The sequence below is a fragment of the Papio anubis genome, chromosome 1 (genome assembly GCF_008728515.1).
Source record: "Papio anubis isolate 15944 chromosome 1, Panubis1.0, whole genome shotgun sequence".
Taxonomy (NCBI): domain Eukaryota; kingdom Metazoa; phylum Chordata; class Mammalia; order Primates; family Cercopithecidae; genus Papio; species Papio anubis.
This window is the reverse complement of record NC_044976.1, coordinates 191,794,025-191,813,646: the sequence shown is the minus strand read 5'-3', so window position 1 is coordinate 191,813,646 and position 19,622 is coordinate 191,794,025. Positions and strand designations below refer to the sequence as shown.

Here is a 19,622-nt window from a genome sequence, read left to right as displayed (position 1 = left end):
CATTGCAAAAACATGCCAAAATGTAAAGACCATCGAGGCTAGGAAGAAACTGCATCAACTAACGAGCAAAATAACCAGTTAATATCATAATGGCAGGATCAAGTTCACACATAACAATCTTAACCTTAAATGTAAATGGACTAAATGCTCCAATTAAAAGACACAGACTGGCAAACTGGATAAAGAGTCAAGACCCATCAGTCTGCTGTATTCAGGAGACCCATCTCACACGCAGAGACATACATAGGCTCAAAATAAAGGGATGGAGGAAGATTTACCAAGCAAATGGAGAACAAAAAAAAGCAGGGGTTGCAATCCTAGTCTCTGATAAAACAGACTTTAAACCATCAAAGATCAAAAGAGACAAAAAAGGCCATTACATAATGGTCAAGGGATCAATTCAACAGGAAGAGCTAACTATCCTAAATATATATGCACCCAATACAGGAGCACCCAGATTCATAAAGCAAGTCCTTAGAGACTTACAAAGAGACTTAGACTCCCATACAATAATAATGGGAGACTTCAACACCCCACTGTCAACATTAGACAGATCAACGAGACAGAAAGTTAACAAGGATGTCCAGGAATTGAACTCATCTCTGCAGCAAGCAGACCTAATAGACATCTATAGAACTCTCCACCCCAAATCAACAGAATATACATTCTTCTCAGCACCACATCGTACTTACTCCAAAATTGACCATATAATTGGAAGTAAAGCACTCCTCAGCAAATGTACAAGAACAGAAATTATAACAAACTGTCTCTCAGACCACAGTGCAATCAAACTAGAACTCAGGACTAAGAAACTCAATCAAAACCGCTCAACTACATGGAAACTGAACGACCTGCTCCTGAATGACTACTGGGTACATAACGAAATGAAGGCAGAAATAAAGATGTTCTTTGAAACCAATGAGAACAAAGATACAACATACCAGAATCTCTGGGACACATTTAAAGCAGTGTGCAGAGGGAAATTTATAGCACTAAATGCCCACAAGAGAAAGCAGGAAAGATCAAAAATTGACACTCTAACATCGCAATTAAAAGAACTAGAGAAGCAAGAGCAAACACATTCCAAAGCTAGCAGAAGGCAAGAAATAACTAAGATCAGAGCAGAACTGAAGGAGATAGAGACACAAAAAACCCTCCAAAAAATCAATGAATCCAGGAGTTGGTTTTTTGAAAAGATCAACAAAATTGACAGACCACTAGCAAGACTAATAAAGAAGAAAAGAGAGAAGAATCAAATCGACGCAATTAAAAATGATAAAGGGGATATCACCACCGACCCCACAGAAATACAAACTACCATCAGAGAATACTATAAACACCTCTACGCAAATAAACTGGAAAACCTAGAAGAAATGGATAATTTCCTGGACACTTACACTCTTCCAAGACTAAACCAGGAAGAAGTTGAATCCCTGAATAGACCAATAGTAGGCTCTGAAATTGAGGCAATAATTAATAGCCTACCAACCAAAAAAAGTCCAGGACCAGATGGATTCACAGCTGAATTCTACCAGAGGTATAAGGAGGAGTTGGTACCATTCCTTCTGAAACTATTCCAATCAATAGAAAAAGAGGGAATCCTCCCTAACTCATGTTATGAGGCCAACATCATCCTGATACCAAAGCCTGGCAGAGACACAACAAAAAAAGAGAATTTTAGACCAATATCCCTGATGAACATCGATGCAAAAATCCTCAATAAAATACTGGCAAACCGGATTCAACAACACATCAAAAAGCTTATCCACCATGATCAAGTGGGCTTCATCCCTGGGATGCAAGGCTGGTTCAACATTCGCAAATCAATAAACATAATCCAGCATATAAACAGAACCAAAGACAAGAACCACATGATTATCTCAATAGATGCAGAAAAGGCTTTTGACAAAATTCAACAGCCCTTCATGCTAAAAACGCTCAATAAATTCGGTATTGATGGAACGTACCTCAAAATAATAAGAGCTATTTATGACAAACCCACAGCCAATATCATACTGAATGGGCAAAAACTGGAAAAATTCCCTTTGAAAACTGGCACAAGACAGGGATGCCCTCTCTCACCACTCCTATTCAACATAGTGTTGGAAGTTCTGGCTAGGGCAATTAGGCAAGAGAAAGAAATCAGGGGTATTCAGTTAGGAAAAGAAGAAGTCAAATTGTCCCTGTTTGCAGATGACATGATTGTATATTTAGAAAACCCCATTGTCTCAGCCCAAAATCTCCTTAAGCTGATAAGCAACTTCAGCAAAGTCTCAGGATACAAAATTAATGTGCAAAAATCACAAGCATTCTTATACACCAATAACAGACAAACACAGAGCCAAATCATGAATGAACTTCCATTCACAATTGCTTCAAAGAGAATCAAATACCTAGGAATCCAACTTACAAGGGATGTAAAGGACCTCTTCAAGGAGAACTACAAACCACTGCTCAGTGAAATCAAAGAGGACACAAACAAATGGAAGAACATACCATGCTCATGGATAGGAAGAATCAATATCGTGAAAATGGCCATACTGCCCAAGGTTATTTATAGATTCAATGCCATCCCCATCAAGCTACCAATGAGTTTCTTCACAGAATTGGAAAAAACTGCTTTAAAGTTCATATGGAACCAAAAAAGAGCCCGCATCTCCAAGACAATCCTAAGTCAAAAGAACAAAGCTGGAGGCATCACGCTACCTGACTTCAAACTATACTACAAGGCTACAGTAACCAAAACAGCATGGTACTGGTACCAAAACAGAGATATAGACCAATGGAACAGAACAGAGTCCTCAGAAATAATTCCACACATCTACAGCCATCTGATCTTTGACAAACCTGAGAAAAACAAGAAATGGGGAAAGGATTCCCTATTTAATAAATGGTGCTGGGAAAATTGGCTAGCCATAAGTAGAAAGCTGAAACTGGATCCTTTCCTTACTCCTTATACGAAAATTAATTCAAGATGGATTAGAGACTTAAATGTTAGACCTAATACCATAAAAATCCTAGAGGAAAACCTAGGTAGTACCATTCAGGACATAGGCATGGGCAAAGACTTCATGTCTAAAACACCAAAAGCAACGGCAGCAAAAGCCAAAATTGACAAATGGGATCTCATTAAACTAAAGAGCTTCTGCACAGCAAAAGAAACTACCATCAGAGTGAACAGGCAACCTACAGAATGGGAGAAAATTTTTGCAATCTACTCATCTGACAAAGGGCTAATATCCAGAACCTACAAAGAACTCAAACAAATTTACAAGAAAAAAACAAACAACCCCATCAAAAAGTGGGCAAAGGATATGAACAGACATTTCTCAAAAGAGGACATTCATACAGCCAACAGACATATGAAAAAATGCTCATCATCACTGGCCATCAGAGAAATGCAAATCAAAACCACAATGAGCTACCATCTCACACCAGTTAGAATGGCGATCATTCAAAAGTCAGGAAACAACAGGTGCTGGAGAGGATGTGGAGAAATAGGAACACTTTTACACTGTTGGTGGGATTGTAAACTAGTTCAACCATTATGGAAAACAGTATGGCGATTCCTCAAGGATCTAGAACTAGATGTACCATATGACCCAGCCATCCCATTACTGGGGATATACCCAAAGGATTATAAATTATGCTGCTATAAAGACACATGCACACGTATGTTTATTGCAGCACTATTCACAATAGCAAAGACTTGGAATCAACCCAAATGTCCATCAGTGACAGATTGGATTAAGAAAATGTGGCACATATACACCATGGAATACTATGCAGCCATAAAAAAGGATGAGTTTGCGTCCTTTGTAGGGACATGGATGCAGCTGGAAACCATCATTCTTAGCAAACTATCACAAGAACAGAAAACCAAACACCGCATGTTCTCACTCATAGGTGGGAACTGAACAACGAGATCACTTGGACTCAGGAAGGGGAACATCACACACCGGGGCCTATCATGGGGAGGGGGGAGGGGGGAGGGATTGCATTGGGAGTTATACCTGATGTAAATGACGAGTTGATGGGTGCAGCAGACTAACATGTCACAAGTATACATATGTAACAAACCTGCATGTTATGCACATGTACCCTACAACTTAAAGTATAATAATAATAAATAAATTAAAAAAAAAAAAATACATAATCAATAAGAATATCAGCAACTCACTCATAATTGTACAATGTCCTCTATGTAGTATGTAGCAGCCCTGGTTGCACAGATAGAGAAAAGTAGCTCTATGCAAAATATGCAAACCAAAATGGTTCCATCTTTTCCTGTATGTCATATACCAAATGCTGCAGATGCTAAATATAAATATAGATTTACATGCATTGCAAATTACTACTATTCTGCATTAGCTACAGTTGGCTGCTGAGTCTGATAGCATTTTCCTCATGAGAAAAAGAACGAGTCTTTTTGACTATTAGTCAATGAAGAAAATACTGTGTTTACGGTAAAGTGATACAGATTTAAGTGGTTGTAACCACAAAGGTACCTTTATAAAAGTGGTCGAAGTCTTGATACATCCACAAGTGTTAGAAGTAGTGATCATCACACAGTCTAGCTGAAGAAGATACTAAGACAGTGTTTTCTTTGGAATGCATTTGCCTATATTATCTCATGTAATTCAAACATTATTTTTATTTTGTAGTTTCCTGTTTAAGTTTTTTAAAATGTCAAAGGATATTTTGGTAAAGTAACAGATTCCAAAAAAAAAGGCCAAAAAAACACAAAAAAAACCCCGCATTTTCAAGCTTAATCCCAAAGAAGATCATTAGTTTCATCATTTATGCTAAAGTTTTCTAATTTAGGTAAGAAAAATGTGTGTCTTTGACTTTATGAGAAATAATCTGTGACACTGTATCCATCTGTGATTTCTAGATAAATAGCATTCCAATGCCACTTCAATATGATTAAAATTAATAAGCAACTAATAAAATCCATAAAGGATAGCTTTTCCTGGAAGTGTCCAATGATGGAAGAGTGCCACCTATTGTTCAATGTGGATTCAACATATCCTGCCCAAAAAGCCATTTCACAAAGCCGTTTTACATATACCTTCAATTTTAGCCCTGTAGTTATTCATTAAACCATAGTAATTTTGCAGAGCCCTAGTCAAGTATCAAAATATGAATTCTGAATCCCTGAAAAAAATGTATATCACCTATATCCACTAGAAATTGAGTTTTTGAAAAGGAAGTTAAATTTCTTTCTATAGCTACATAAAAGCAAAAAAAGAGTTACCAAAAAAAAAAAAAAAATTAAACATCATGACCCTAAGTAGTAGGCTAGAAAGAATATGAAGTTCTAGGCTTAACTGGCTCAAATCTGGGCCCTACTGCTTTCTAGCAGTATAATCTTGAGTATTTTTAAAAACTGAGGTTTTCCTTATGTGAAAAGAATTTAATATACAGTAGGCATTCAATAAGTGATAGCTATTAACTATTAAGAAAAAGAGCTTTCCCATTCTGACTTATAAGTTAATCAGTTTCTTTTTTTAAAGAAAAGTGAAAGCAAGTTTATTAAGAAAGTAAAGGCGTAATAGAATGCCTACTCCACAGGCAGAGCAGCCTCCTATTGTTTTTAATATATCCCCTCCAGTCATCAGGACTTTAGGAAACATTTTAATGAAAGGATAGCTTGTGCCAGGTCAACAATTTCATTTCTCTCTAATTCCTTGCATGAAAGAGGACCTAATCTAAGGGCGGGGGGTATCCTTTGCCCAATCAGCCCCAAATAAGTTTAAAGCTTTTAAACTTATTGATGAAATTATCAGATTCGAACAGCCACTCTTATGGAATATGAGTGACATTCAGTGAATTCTCTTCCACTGCTTTCTAACATGTAAAATCCATACACCTACAATGAACTCATTTTCAACAAAGTTTCCAGGAACATATATTGGAGAAGACAGCCTCTTCAATAAATGGTACTGGAAAAACTGGGTATTTATATGCAGAAGAATGGAACTAGATTCCTTTCTCTGGCCATATACAAAAATAAAATCAAAATGGATTTGGATTAAAGACTTACATTTAAGATCTCAAACTATGAAACTACTACAAGAAAACACTAAGCAAAATCCCTAAGACATTGGTATGGGTAAAAATTACTTGAACACCACCACACAGGCACAGGCAACCAAAGCAATAATGGATAGATTGGGGCACATCAAGTTAAAAAGCTTCTGCATAGCAAAGGAAACAATCAACAAAGTAAAGAGACAACCCAACAGAATGGGAGAAAATATTTGCAAACTACCCATCTAACAAGATGTAATAATCAGAATACACAAAGAGCTCAAACAACTCCACAGGAAAAAATCTAATAATCTGACTAAAAAATGGGCAAAAGATCTCAACAGACATTTCTCAAAAGAAGACAACCAGTGGCAAACAGGGATATGAAAAGTTGCTCAATATCATTGATCATGAGAAAAATGCAAATCAAAACTACAATGAAGTATCATCTCACCCCAATTTAAAAAAAGTTTTATCCAAAGGACAGGCAGTAACAAATGCTGGCAAGGATGTGGAGAAAAGGGAACACTCATACATTATTGTTGGGAATGTAAATTAGTACAACCACTATGGAGAACAGTTTAGAGCTTCTTCAGAAAACTAAAAATACAGCTACCTTACAATCTGACAATCCCACTACCGGGTCTATACCCAAAAGAAATCAGTACATCAAAGAGATATCTGCACTCCTGTGTTTACTGCAGCACTATTGACAACAGCCAAAATTTGGAAGCAACTTAAGTGTCCATCAAAAGAATGGATAAAGAAAATATGGTACAAATACCATTTTAAAAAATGTGAATTTTGTCAGTCATAAAAAAAAAAAAATGTGATTCTGTCATTTGCAACAACATAATGGAATTAAAGGTCATTATGTTAAGAAATAAGCCCAGCACAGAAACACAAGCATTGCATGTTCTCACTTACTTGTGAGATGTGAAAATCAAAACAATTGAACCCATGGAGATAGAAAGTAGAAGGCTGGGAAAGGTAGTAGGGTGTCGTGAGGAGGTGAGTGAGGATGGTTAATGGGTACAAAAAAAATAGAAAGAGTGAGTAAGACCTAGTATTCAAGAGCATAATAGGTCAATAATAATTTAATTATACAATTTAAAATAACTAGAAGAGTATAACTTGATTGTTTTTTAACACAAAGGATAAATACTTGAGGAAATGGATACCAAATTTTCCAAAATATGTTTATTATGCATTGCATGCCTGTACCAAAATATCTCATGTACATACTTATATATTAAAGTATTAAATATATACTTATTTATAAATATTAAATATAGTGGGTATATTAAATATATCTTATATACACACATACACCTAGTATACCATGGATGTGTATATGTAATACATATATATTATACACACACACACACACACCTGCTATGTACCCACAAAAATTTTAATTTTGTTTAAAAAAACTGATTTCATGCCACATAAGCCTTGTATGATCTGGCCTCAGGCTACCTCTTTATCTCATCTGCCTCACCTGCCTCTGCTACCCTCTCCCTCACCTTCTCTGCTCCAGTGACACTGGCCTTCTTGCTGGTTACTAAATAAACCAAGCAGGCTCCCACTTCAGGGTCTTTGGATGTACTATTTCCTCTGCCTAGACAGCTCTAAGGCTAGGATTCCCAGGGCTCTCTACATCATCACTTCATTCAGGTCTCCACTCATATGTAAGAAGGCTTCTCTGACCAGCCAACTAAATACCAACTTCTTCACTCTCTGTCTTGTTTGATTTTTTTTTCCATAACACTTATCAAAACCACACATTATACTACGTATTTGTTTATTCTGCGTCTCCCCAGAAATGTTAGCTCCATAAGGGTGGGACTTTGTCACTGATTGCTCAGAACAGTGCCTGGCACTCAAGAGAAACTTAAAAATAATTGTTGAATGAATGAAGCTAGAGCGCTCTCTCAGAATAAGAGTCCACTGTTTTTGACCCAGAATTCTAGACTTTTCTCTAGAGGTGAACAGCCCTTGATCAAAACTGGTTGTCCACTCCTGGTCTCTACCAAGTAACTAGCAGGGAAATTCAGTGGAAAGTTACCTTCCTTTCTTTTCAACTATCTTTTCAGAGGATTGTCTTTCTTCCTTGGATGTTTGTGCCTTTCTGCTCCCTGATATTGATATCTCTTCTCTGTAAATACAATACCTACTTCCAAGGACACTGTCAATTAGTTAAGAATCTTAAATGCCTTAAAAAATAGAAAACATTCTCTAAGTGTCAGGCACTATCATTAAAATAACAGATTTGCAAAGCTTTTGTCAGGTGCTAAAGTGAAAAAAGAAGAAGGTAAAGCTGGTAGGGGGACAGAGAGCAACTGGAGGTGTTACTTTAGAAAAGTGGACAAGGAAGTACTCTCTGATGAAGCATCATTTGAACATAGGTCTGAAAAAACGTGGAGGAGCATTTCAGGCAACTGGAATAGCAAGTGCGGTTGAAGTGCATGTAAAACTGGGGGGAAAAAAAGATGTAAACTTTGAAAATGTATATCTCAAAAGCCTAAACCAAAAAGAATTGCTTAAAAATTATATGAATAAAAACTACCTCAAATACTTCTGAATAGTCACCAACTCTGTGTATCTTGTGTCCACTCAACGCTCACCCAAAGGGGCATCTGAGTCAATGAATAAAAATGTTTAAAAGCAAATAGGATGGGGGGAAGCATCTGTTAAGCATTTAATTGTACAGGACACTAGGCTGAACCCTGAACAATGAACCACAATGACGGAGTTTCCTACTTCATTTCCAAATGCCTTCCAATCAGTTTAGGGAATCAATGTTGGCATTAATATGCACAAGTTTAATTTTGGATTTATACATATTCACGTTAAAGAGAACCTGAAGCTCAGTCAATGAAACATAGCAGAGAAAAAGTTGTGAAGTCAACTAATCTTTCTTTTAATTAGCATTCCTTCAGTATTAGTCTCTCTTCTGTGTCCCCACATTCAGTAGGTCTCTATCTTAACACTTGGAAATAACAACAGCAGTAGCAATAGTAATAACAGCTAACATTTACTGGATGCTTACAGTGTATAAAGCATTGGGCTAAACAATTTATCATTTAATTATAATAATATCCCTATAAGGGAACTAGTTATTATTATTATTATTATTCTCATTTTACAAATGAGGAAATTGAATTTCCCTAAGTTAGCATTACAGTGTTACAGTGTATCATGCATTTCTCTTCTTCTCTTTTTTCTCTTCCTTCAAGGCTGTGAGCTTTTTAAGAAAGAAATCTAGTCTTGTTCGTCTTTGTATCTCAGGTATATATCATGGTGCAAGAAGCCAAAAGTGGGCAGAAAGATGAGTTCAAGAGTCTCTGCTCTGTATCTGAATATAAATGCTTATTATTTCAAGTTTGATTCTAAAAGTGTTCTAATAATGCATGCTACAACCTAGGTGTTAAAGGTATTGGGAGACAAGATAAAATCATAAGGTCAATACTAATTTTTATGTGGAAAAGCTAGAAAAAAAAGTGATCATATTATTAGAGAAGCCATTCTTTCTTCGGATAAAAACTTGAAAATTTTTAATTATGAAAAACATTCAGATATCAAAGATAGACAGATATTCACCTTTCAGAGATTTCAGTACATGCAGTAAAATTCAATAAGTTACCTAAAAAGCAATATGGTTTAACATAAATGATAAAACTGTACTTGCCACTAGACGAAGGGGTTTTCAGTTTTTCCAGAGCCAAATTTCTGAGTCTAAGTGGCAAGAAAGAGACGGGGTCTGAATGGTCTCATTGTACTTTCACAGTCAAATTACTGAATAATAAAATCTCACATGACCAGCAATAAAAGTAAACGTTCCCAGTTAATCTATTTAAGTTGAGTAGATATTCAGGGATCTCACATCTAATACCTGCTAAATACATATCACATATGTTTAGCTGCCCCTACCCACAAAAGTATATGACCATTATTGAAACTGGTCTCAAGACCCATCTCTGCCATTTCCCATGCTTCCCTCCCTTTTACCAGCTTTTTCTTGTTCCCATTAGGAAAATGAATCTAAAAACAAATTTAGGAAGAAGGAATTTAATATATAAAAGTAAATTTTTTAATAGCCACAAAATTGCATAACACCATTAACCTCAAATATTTATTTTTGAAGGTTGACATTTTAATCTCTTCCATTTTCCTCAACTATCTTCTCATTAGGCAGCAATCTGGTTAATATGAAAAAAGACATTTCATATGTATATTGCAGTTTATAAATTACTTTCATATCAACTTATTTGATCTTCACAAAAAATGCTTTAAGGTAATCTAAACAGAAAGTATTATTTTGATTTTATGGATAAGAAAATAACTATCCAGAAAGATTACATAACACACAGCTCATAAGTGCTTAAGCCAGGACTGGAATAAAGATTGAAATTTTAGATTTCTTGTTCTACATCAGTTCGTTTGTACTTCAACAAGCTACATCTTGAAAATAAGTACACAAGAGATGACTGCAAAATCTATCTACAAATAATAGTTTTAAAAAGGCTAACAATATTCTTCACTATAGTCAGACGATAAATCTTGAATTTTAACAATTTATAAGAGATATAAAACAATAATTACAAAGAAATATTGTAGGTAAGTATTAACAGTGCCTTTCATCTATAGAACATACAATAATTTATATGTCTCTCAATATTCTGAGCAAAGCAGGTGACAGTTTTATTAAAAGTTCAAATCTATTGTTAGACATCCGTGTGTAATGTATAGAAATACCAGTTTAGAGTTTAGAAGAAACAGGCACGATGGTACACTGCTAGCAGAGTATTCATTGGCAAAACTATTTTGGGAGTAGTCTGGCAATGTATATTAAAAGTCTTGAAAATGCACATGACCTCACACACCCAGTTATTCCCTTTTTAATTTATTGTAAGGGAATAATTATGGATGTCTATAAAAATGTGTTTGCAAAAATATGTTAGTTATTGTGTTAACAGAACAAATTAATAAATGGATTTTTTAAAACAGAGTAAATGAAAGAATAAGACGTAGAGTTGTCCCTCAGTATTCACAGGGGATTGGTTCCAGGACTCCTGCAGATACCAGAATCCTTAGAGGCTAAAGTCCCTTATATAAAATGGCATAGCATTTGCATATAACCTATGCACATCTTCCATTATATTTTAATGCATCTCTATATTACTTACAACACCTAATACAACGCAAATGCTATGTAAATAGTTGTTATACTGCCTTGTTTTTGTTTGTATTTTTTATCATTGTATTGTTTTTTTTTTTTTCAAATATTTTCAATCATCAGTTGGTTGAATCTGGATGCAGAACCCATGGATATTGAGGGCTGACTGTAGTTCTTAAAACTGATCTGGAAAAATGCACAAGATATATTAAGCAGGAAAAACCAGATTTCTAAACAATGAATATAATAGAATCATACTTTAAAGGATATATATATGTATCTGTGTGTGTGTGTGTGTGTGTGTGTATGTGTATATGAGTATATATGTGACCAGGATATTATACAAAAATATTAATAGCGATTGTATACAGGCAGTGTTATCATAGAAAAATTTAATTTTATTACTTTTACTTCTATATTTTCTAATTTCTAAAAATCACTAAGTAGTTTTCTTATATTTCTACAACAGAATAAGTTAAATACCTTTATAAATATATATAAAACATATATAGCATATGTATTTATCATGTAAATATTGAAACTACAGAAAACAAAGGATAAAAGTTAAATTTACATCTATCAGAGAGCTCTAGAGTCATTATGTATGCATATGAAGATACATTTTAAAGAGTATAGAAATATGAAGAAGGCACAGCACATAAGATGAGTCAGGAGAGAGAACAATAGCAACTTATTAAGGCCAAGTGTCTAATCAGAAAACAAACGTGAATTAAGCAGTATATTTTAATAGCTACAGTTTCTCACAACTAATTAACAGAAAGTTTTAAAATATTGACAACTTTGGAAGTGAAGAAATTTAGGCAGTTTTTGAAAAAAAAAAAGTGAATACAAAGTTCATTGGGAATGCTGGAGATATTTCTGGAAAGTAAGATACTTCAATTATATGCTACAGCACCATCAAGAAAGGTAATAGGTGAAGATCACAGCAGCAAACATAATTCCCATGTTGAAACTATAATGCATACCCACCTGGAATATGTAGCTCTGCTCGCCACTCCTTAGAGTAGATATTATAGAAATAAAAAGAAGTCCAGAAATGGGAAAATACATTTTGAAATGGCAACTATAAGGGATGAAATTAGGAGTCTCTGAAGTTCGAAGACAAGAGCAGGCCAGAAAAATATTTCCCAAAGTTTATAAGATCATAAATTTTACAGATAAGATAAAAATAAGCACCAAGAGACCAAATTAATATGGCAAAAATTTAAGGCAAATCCAAGGAAAATAAAATATTTTGATGGAATAGGTAAAATATATAAGATGTATAATCCCACTGCATTTAGAATAAAATCCAAAATCCTTCCCAAGTTCCATAAGTCTCAGTATTTCTGGCTCCTTCCTGCCTCTCAGATCGCTTCTCATCTAGCTGTCCTCTCATTCCCTAGGCCCCAGCCACACTAGCTCCCTCCTATTCCTTTAATGCACCTCTGTGCTTACTATTGACTCTGCCTGGAATGCTCTTCTCCTAGGTTTCCACCTGGCAAGCTCCTTTTTATCACTGAGATCTCAGCTTAAAAGTCACATCCTCACAAGGACCTTCCCTGATTGTCCTACTCAAGGCTACTCGCTCTTGGAACCAACCAATATTGCATTACTTAGTTTAATTTTCCTCATAGTACTTATCATCATATGAGGTGATCATTCATCTATTTATTCATGTAAATTGTTTTTCTCCTAAACTAAGGAAAAAAAGAATTAAAGAGTTTTGTCATCAAGGAGGCTTTCCCTCACCACCCCAGGCTACTTCAGATCACTCTGTTTTATTACTAATTTCCACCTCACCTTGTCATTTTTCTTTTGTAACTCAACTTACAGTTGCAATTTGTTTTCCAATATTGGTTTTTCTCCATAAATTCCATGAGGTAGGGGCCACGGTGTGCTATCTTATTAATCAATGTATAGCCACCAGTTACCAGCATACGGAAAGTACTCAATAAATACTTTCTTGAATAGAAGAATAACTGGTGAATGAGAAAGAATTGGGAATAAAAAGGCAGAAAAAGGAAAGCAAAAATAAATAAAAAGCTACATGTAAAAAAAATTATGGCATTATATTAACCACTTACTATTCAGTTCTCCAAATACCACTGTTTCCTACTAAACAAGAATATACCAGGCTCTCAAGTGCATTTTAATACAATATATAGGAAAATAAACTTTTAAGAGGTTTATATCTGCAATTTATGCCCTATACTTTCTGATTCATTTTTTGTAAATAAAATCCTGTGGATCTTTGGAACTGCAATTCCTTCAAATCAACAATTCAACTAACAAAAGAAATTCTGGATAAATAAAAAGCAGATGCTGGCTGGGTGCCGTGCTTCACACCTATAATCCCAGAACTTTGGAAGGCCGAGGCGGGCGGATGACCTGAGGTCAGGAGTTTGAGACTAGCCTGGCCAAAATTGCAAAACCCTGTCTCTACTAAAAATACAAAAGTTAGCCAGGTATGGTGGCGTGTGCCAGTAGTCCCAGCTACTCGGGAGGCTGGGGCACAAGAATCGTTTGAACCCAGGAGGCAGAGGTTGCAGTGAGCTGAAATCGCGCCACTGTACTCCACAGCCAGGTCGACAGAGCAAAACTCTGTTTAAAAAAAAAAAAAAAAATTAAAAAAAAAAGCGGGTGCTGAAAACAAAACCAGAAAAGCTATTAGGAGAAACGTTATAAAGTTGGAAACTGAAAAGCATTTCATTTCATGGAATAAAAGTTTGTTCTTCAGTAATCATGAAACTGTCTTTGAAAGCTCTGTTCAAACCAACTTTGACTCATTCCTGTAATCTCAGCACTTGGGGAGGCCGAGGCAGGTGGATCACTCAACGTCAGGAGTTTGAGACCAGCCTGGCCAACATGGTGAAACCCCGTCTCCACTAAAAACACAAAAATTAGCCAGGCATGGTGGCACATGCCTGTAATCCAAGCTACTCACAAGGCGGAGGCAGGAGAATCACTTGAACCCAGGAGGTAGAGGCTGCAGTGACCCGAGATTAAGCCACTGCACTCCAGCCAGTGAGACAGTGTGAGACTCTGTCTCAAAAATAAATAAATAAACAAACAACTAACTTTGAGACATTTTACTTCAAAGCTTTAGATTAGTTCTTGTAGAACATAGCTAATAATCTTTAAAGTCCTTCCTTATACTAACAGTTCATCTGGAGTAATGATATTCCAATAAATACTATATTTTAGAAGATATAAAACATGAATATCTCTGTTAGTCAAATGTATCTTAGAATTACCTTCTCTGTCCTCTTTATAATACATAAAAGTAAAGAAATTGATGAGTCCAGTATACGTTTCATCTTAAACAAGATGTGTGAGAAACATGCTAAACTACACTTCCCTATCTCTGCTTCACAATATAAAGGTGGTTCTAGAATTTGGAAGCTACAATTGTAACAAACTAGATGAAGACAGAAGCTGATTAGATAAACTGCAGTGGTCAGGAAGCCTCACCAACAGAGCAAACAACCTGCATCTTCAGCTGCTTATTGAGAGGCCATAATCCTTTGCTACAATACATACAACAGTGGCTAGAGTGAATACAGAAAAGGGACATCTGCTTCTTAGGCCTGTTCTTTCTCATAAACAATTGACAGCAAATATGTAGGAGAGTGATCTGGATGCAGAAAGAAACTTGAAAATTTCACTCTAGCCAATTTTAGGCTGTCGTTAATTCAAAGCTGTATCTGCCACACAACAAGAACATTTTCACTAGGTCAAAAGAGGAATAAGAATATCTGCAGGCCTTGAGATTTCAACTATTTTGCCTTTTAAACTATATATTAGCTGGATGTGGTGGCTAATATATAGTTTAAAAGGCAAAATAGTTGAAATCTCAACATAAACATAATCCCAGCACTTCGGGAGGCCAAGGTGGGAGGATCACTTGATCCCAGGAGTCCAAAACCAGGCTGGGCAACATAGTGAGACCCTGTCTCTACAAAATAAAAATAAAAATTAGCTGGGCATCATGGCACACAACTATTATCCTAGCTACTCAGACGGCTGAGGCTAGAGGATCGCTTGAACTTGGGAGGTTGAGGCTGCACTGAGCCATGATCTCACCACTGCATTCCTGCCTGGGTGACAGGGCAATGTCCTGTCTCAAAAATAAATAAATAAATAAAACAAAACAAAACAAATAAAGTATATATTCTTTAAAGTACACTGTGTCTTGAACTTTGTGGATCAGGACTCAGTAAGAAATACATTTTACATCAGAATCCAGTACACATCTAATACATATACAATTAAACAAAAGTTCATGAAAGTTACCCTTACAACATGTAGTGAATATGTTAAGCTGGTATTTTATGTCCTCTTTTTAATGCTGGCTACATACCACAAATTTGAGTAATGAGTTACCAGGTACAGTTTGAGAAACACTGCTGTATGTATACGTGTGGTCTGGCCTTTGCCTACCTCCCTAACCACATTTCATGGTATTTTGTACCATACTTTCCCTACTGCAGCCACCCTTGCACCATCCCACCACCCAGTTTCTATTAGTTTATTACATTGAACCGTAAGTTTCTAAAATATACCAATCTCTTTTCTGCCTCAGGGTATTTGATCTTGTTGTTAGCGTGGCCTGGAACACTTCCTCCAGATCGTTGCACTTTGTATTATATTATTCAGGTCTCAACATAAAAGTTCTTTCCACAGAGAGGCCTTCATAGACCACCTAATTTGAAAGAGCCCCAGCCTGCAATCCCGGCAGGAGGAGTGGGAACAGGAGTTCATTCACTGCCCTTAGCATTCCTGGGAAGTCTGATAACAATAATGTAAGACAGGCAAAAACAAAAACAAAAAAAAAAAACCAGTATTTAGCAAAAGTCACTTTCCAACCTCCCTATGCCATTGCACAGGTCATCGAATTCTAACTATTGAAATTCTATTCCATCTTCTTTATGACAACTTTTCTGACTCTGATTGAGAAGCAGGGACTCAATTGCACAATGTGCCCCCAATTATTTTGTATTCTCTCAGACCACTTACCACATTCTTTCTTATTTTGTATTCATTCCACAAACATTTGAGTGCCTAATATAATCTAGGTAATACTGTGAACAAAATAAACATCAATTCCTCTAACAGTTCACATTTTAGTAACAGTAACAAATCTATAAACAAATAATTTCAACTGAATGAGGCAAGTACAATAGGAGAGACATATACTACATAAAATGGTAACAGAAAAGAATGAACAATCAACCTTTTTCTTTTTTTCTTGATTTCACAGTGTGGAGGGGAAAGCTCTGATTATCTGCACAGATTTTAAATTTGTATTTATTTATACTTTTTTAGAGACAAGGTCTCGCTATGTTGCTCAGGCTGGCCTTGAACTCTTGGCCTTAAGCAATCCTCTGGCCTCAGCCTCTTCAACAGCTGGGACTATACACATATGCCACTGCACCTGACTCGACTCAACCATCTCTGAGCAGGGAAGGAAGGCATCACAGCAGAGACACCTACACTGGGTCTGGAAGTGAATCCACCCTTGCAAAAATTATAACAGTGAGAGGAATCTAACCTAACTGACTCCATATTGCTTCTAACCTCACAAAGCTAACTGCCCTTGCTCATACCTGGGCATAGGCAAGCTAACTATGGGAGAAATGTATAGTTTAACTTTGAAGCAAGGATGGTAATAGTCCCTTCCAAAACTGATCCCGTCTAGGGACTAAAACTGCCTTTGTAAGACTAATAGAAGGCCGCAAAGTTAGGATTCTAAGAGGGATCTAAAATCTGCTAAGATATAGGCATAGGTAAGCAATAACCAGCTACTGGTACTTGCTTTTCTACAATTTCTTACTATTCAGAAGTCATGTAGCCAGAGGTCACAAGATTTGTAACTTCACCAATTGCTTCTTTAGATAACATCACTATTATAAAACCTAAGATTGGTCTTGATATATCTTTCAGGCTTCTGCATTCTGGCAAACCTCCTGATGCCACCCAGATACATGACTCATACCAAGAAACTGACTCTACTAGTCCTATGACTCTCACCTAGACAACTGACTCAGCACAGGAAGACAGTTTGGAAACACCTATAAATTCATCCCCAACCAATCAGCAGCACCCACTCCCTACCCACCCGCCCACAAAATTATCCTTAAAAACCACAACCTCCAAGCTGTCAGAGAGGTGGATTTTAGAAATATCTCCTATCCTGCCACTCAGCTGCCTTGCCTCCATTAAACTCTTTCTCTGCTGCAACTCCTGCATTCTCAATGTTTGGCCTTTCTGGGAAGCAGGCAAGAAGAACACGTTGGCCTGTAACAGGAGAATAAATAAGAGTTTGGCAAGCAACAAGAGGGTGCAGGTATTCTGTGTAGAAGGAATTGCAAGTGCAAAGTAGAAAGAGGAGGCATACTACCAGTTTGAAGTTGCTTGGTATGTTCAATGAAAAGCAAGTAGCTAAAAGGCAAGATAATTTTTTATAAAAAAAAAAAAAAAAAAGGTATGGAAAGGGAAAGGCAAAAGCTAGACAGAAAAGTGCTTGTTCATGGAGGAATTTGTGTGCCACTCTAGACATTTTACTGTAGGAAATGGGGATTCTAGAGTTTTAAGGAGGTGAGTAAATCAACAGGCTGGGTTTTTAAAAATTCCTTCTTGTGGCAGAGAAAATAATGGATTGGAGAATTTCCAGACCAGACTGTAAAAGTCACTATTAAAATAATCAAGAAATGAGGAGATGACAAACTAAAATTTGATCTAGTGACCAACTGAATATGGGAGAAACAGGAAAGGGAGGAATGTAGGATAACTCTGATTTCTAGTTTAGGTTACAATATAGTAGTAGCAGTATTTAACTTGGTGAAAATAGGAGAAACCAGGAGGAAAGATAGCAAGTTCAGTTTTGGTCATATTAAGTTTGAGGGACCTTTGAGATAGATGTGTCCGGGAAGCAACTGAGTTAGGCATTAGTAGATGTGAGAGGAAAATTGAAATTTAGAAGCAAAATCAAAAGTGTTAGTAGAATCCATGTGAGTGGACAAAATCACCCAAGGAAAATGTCTAGACTAAGAAATGAAAGTAATTAAGGAGTGAATTCCAAAGAATGACATTCAAAAACCAGGCACAGCCAGTAAAAGGAATTAATGACTATGAACCTCAGTTGTCACAAACAGACTAAGCAATATAAATTTTGAGAAGTAATTACTGTATTTGGCATTTAAAAGGCCTTTAGAAACTTAAGCAAGAACAACTTTCTTGAAGGCATTAAAGAAGCCAGACAAAAGACTTCTGTCTGTTTGATATAAGTAAAAATAATATCCTTTCAATAAGTTTACTGATAGATAGGAGGACTGGGAAATAACTGGATAAACACAGGATGGATGACATGGTTTTGCTTTATTTAATTTTCATAAGATGTGTGACTTGAGCACTGAGTAGAAGGAACTGGAGAGGAAGAGGCTGAAAGCACAGGAAAGAAAAAAGACAACTGGAAGCGAAATGTAACAGATGGAAGCAAATGAGATCAAAAGCAAAGATGGATGGATTATCCTTTAATATCCCTTTCTCTACACTAGAAATACAAGACTAAAGGCTTGGCAAAATTATAGATCAGTGTGTAGGTTGGGGGCATGAGGTTGAAGAATTGTTATACTCCATCATGTTTAGAAAGGAGAAATGAGAAGGGCAAAAGACAGGGTTTATAAGTGGAAGGTTTGAAAATGTCTTTACAGAAAATGGGGCAGGGGAAAACTGGGGTAACCAAAAGGATTGCTGAGTAGTATGAAGAAACAAGGGGTGATGGGTGCAGTGCTCTGCCACTCACAAAAGCAAAAGGACTCCAAGATCTAGGGAGATTCAGATCAGTGTTGAGACAGTCACATACACACCACCCCATACTCTTAATAAAGCGCGTTAATGTGAATCTGTGAGCATGAAAAATGCCACGATGAACAATGAAAACACATAATGTTTGTTCAAAACAGGTTATTAGACTCGATGCCTTACCCTGAATTTTCTGTTTCATTACTCTAGAGACTTAGTAGCATCAGTGGAATTCAGCGTGTTATAAGAAATACGGAGAGCGAGTAAACTGCAGTAACAGCCCGTGAGAAGGGGGAAAGAGATAATGAGGAGAAGGTCGGGAGGACAGGACAACTTTAAGTGCCCATCCGCCAGAAGACTTGGAACGCTAAGTAGCTAGGACCCCACAGCCGTTCTTCTGACATCCCCTGGCACTCACCATTGTCTCAGGATCTCAGCACTAGAAAATAGGTATCGTTGAGACAGGAAGACACCACCACCAACACCATCATCCGGTTACTCAGGCAACAGAGCACCGCCCACTGTCGCACGGTGCGTGGGACGCCACCGCCCCACCTCTTCGTCCTTAGTGGCTGGGAGTAATCTCAGCAGCTTTCATCCAATC

General features: G+C 36.6%; 1 protein-coding gene across 1 annotated transcript in view; it reads right to left on the bottom strand.

The window, feature by feature from the left end:
* The window catches only part of NME7 (NME/NM23 family member 7), a 212,184-nt gene extending 192,570 nt beyond the window's left edge, over positions 1-19,614 (bottom strand). Inside the window, exon 1 of the mRNA XM_003893523.4 lies at positions 19,437-19,614. Coding sequence (XP_003893572.1) covers positions 19,437-19,439 — 3 coding nt within the window. The 5' untranslated portion in view covers positions 19,440-19,614. The remainder of the gene's footprint in view (positions 1-19,436) is intronic.
* Between the last annotated feature and the right edge of the window lie 8 nt (positions 19,615-19,622).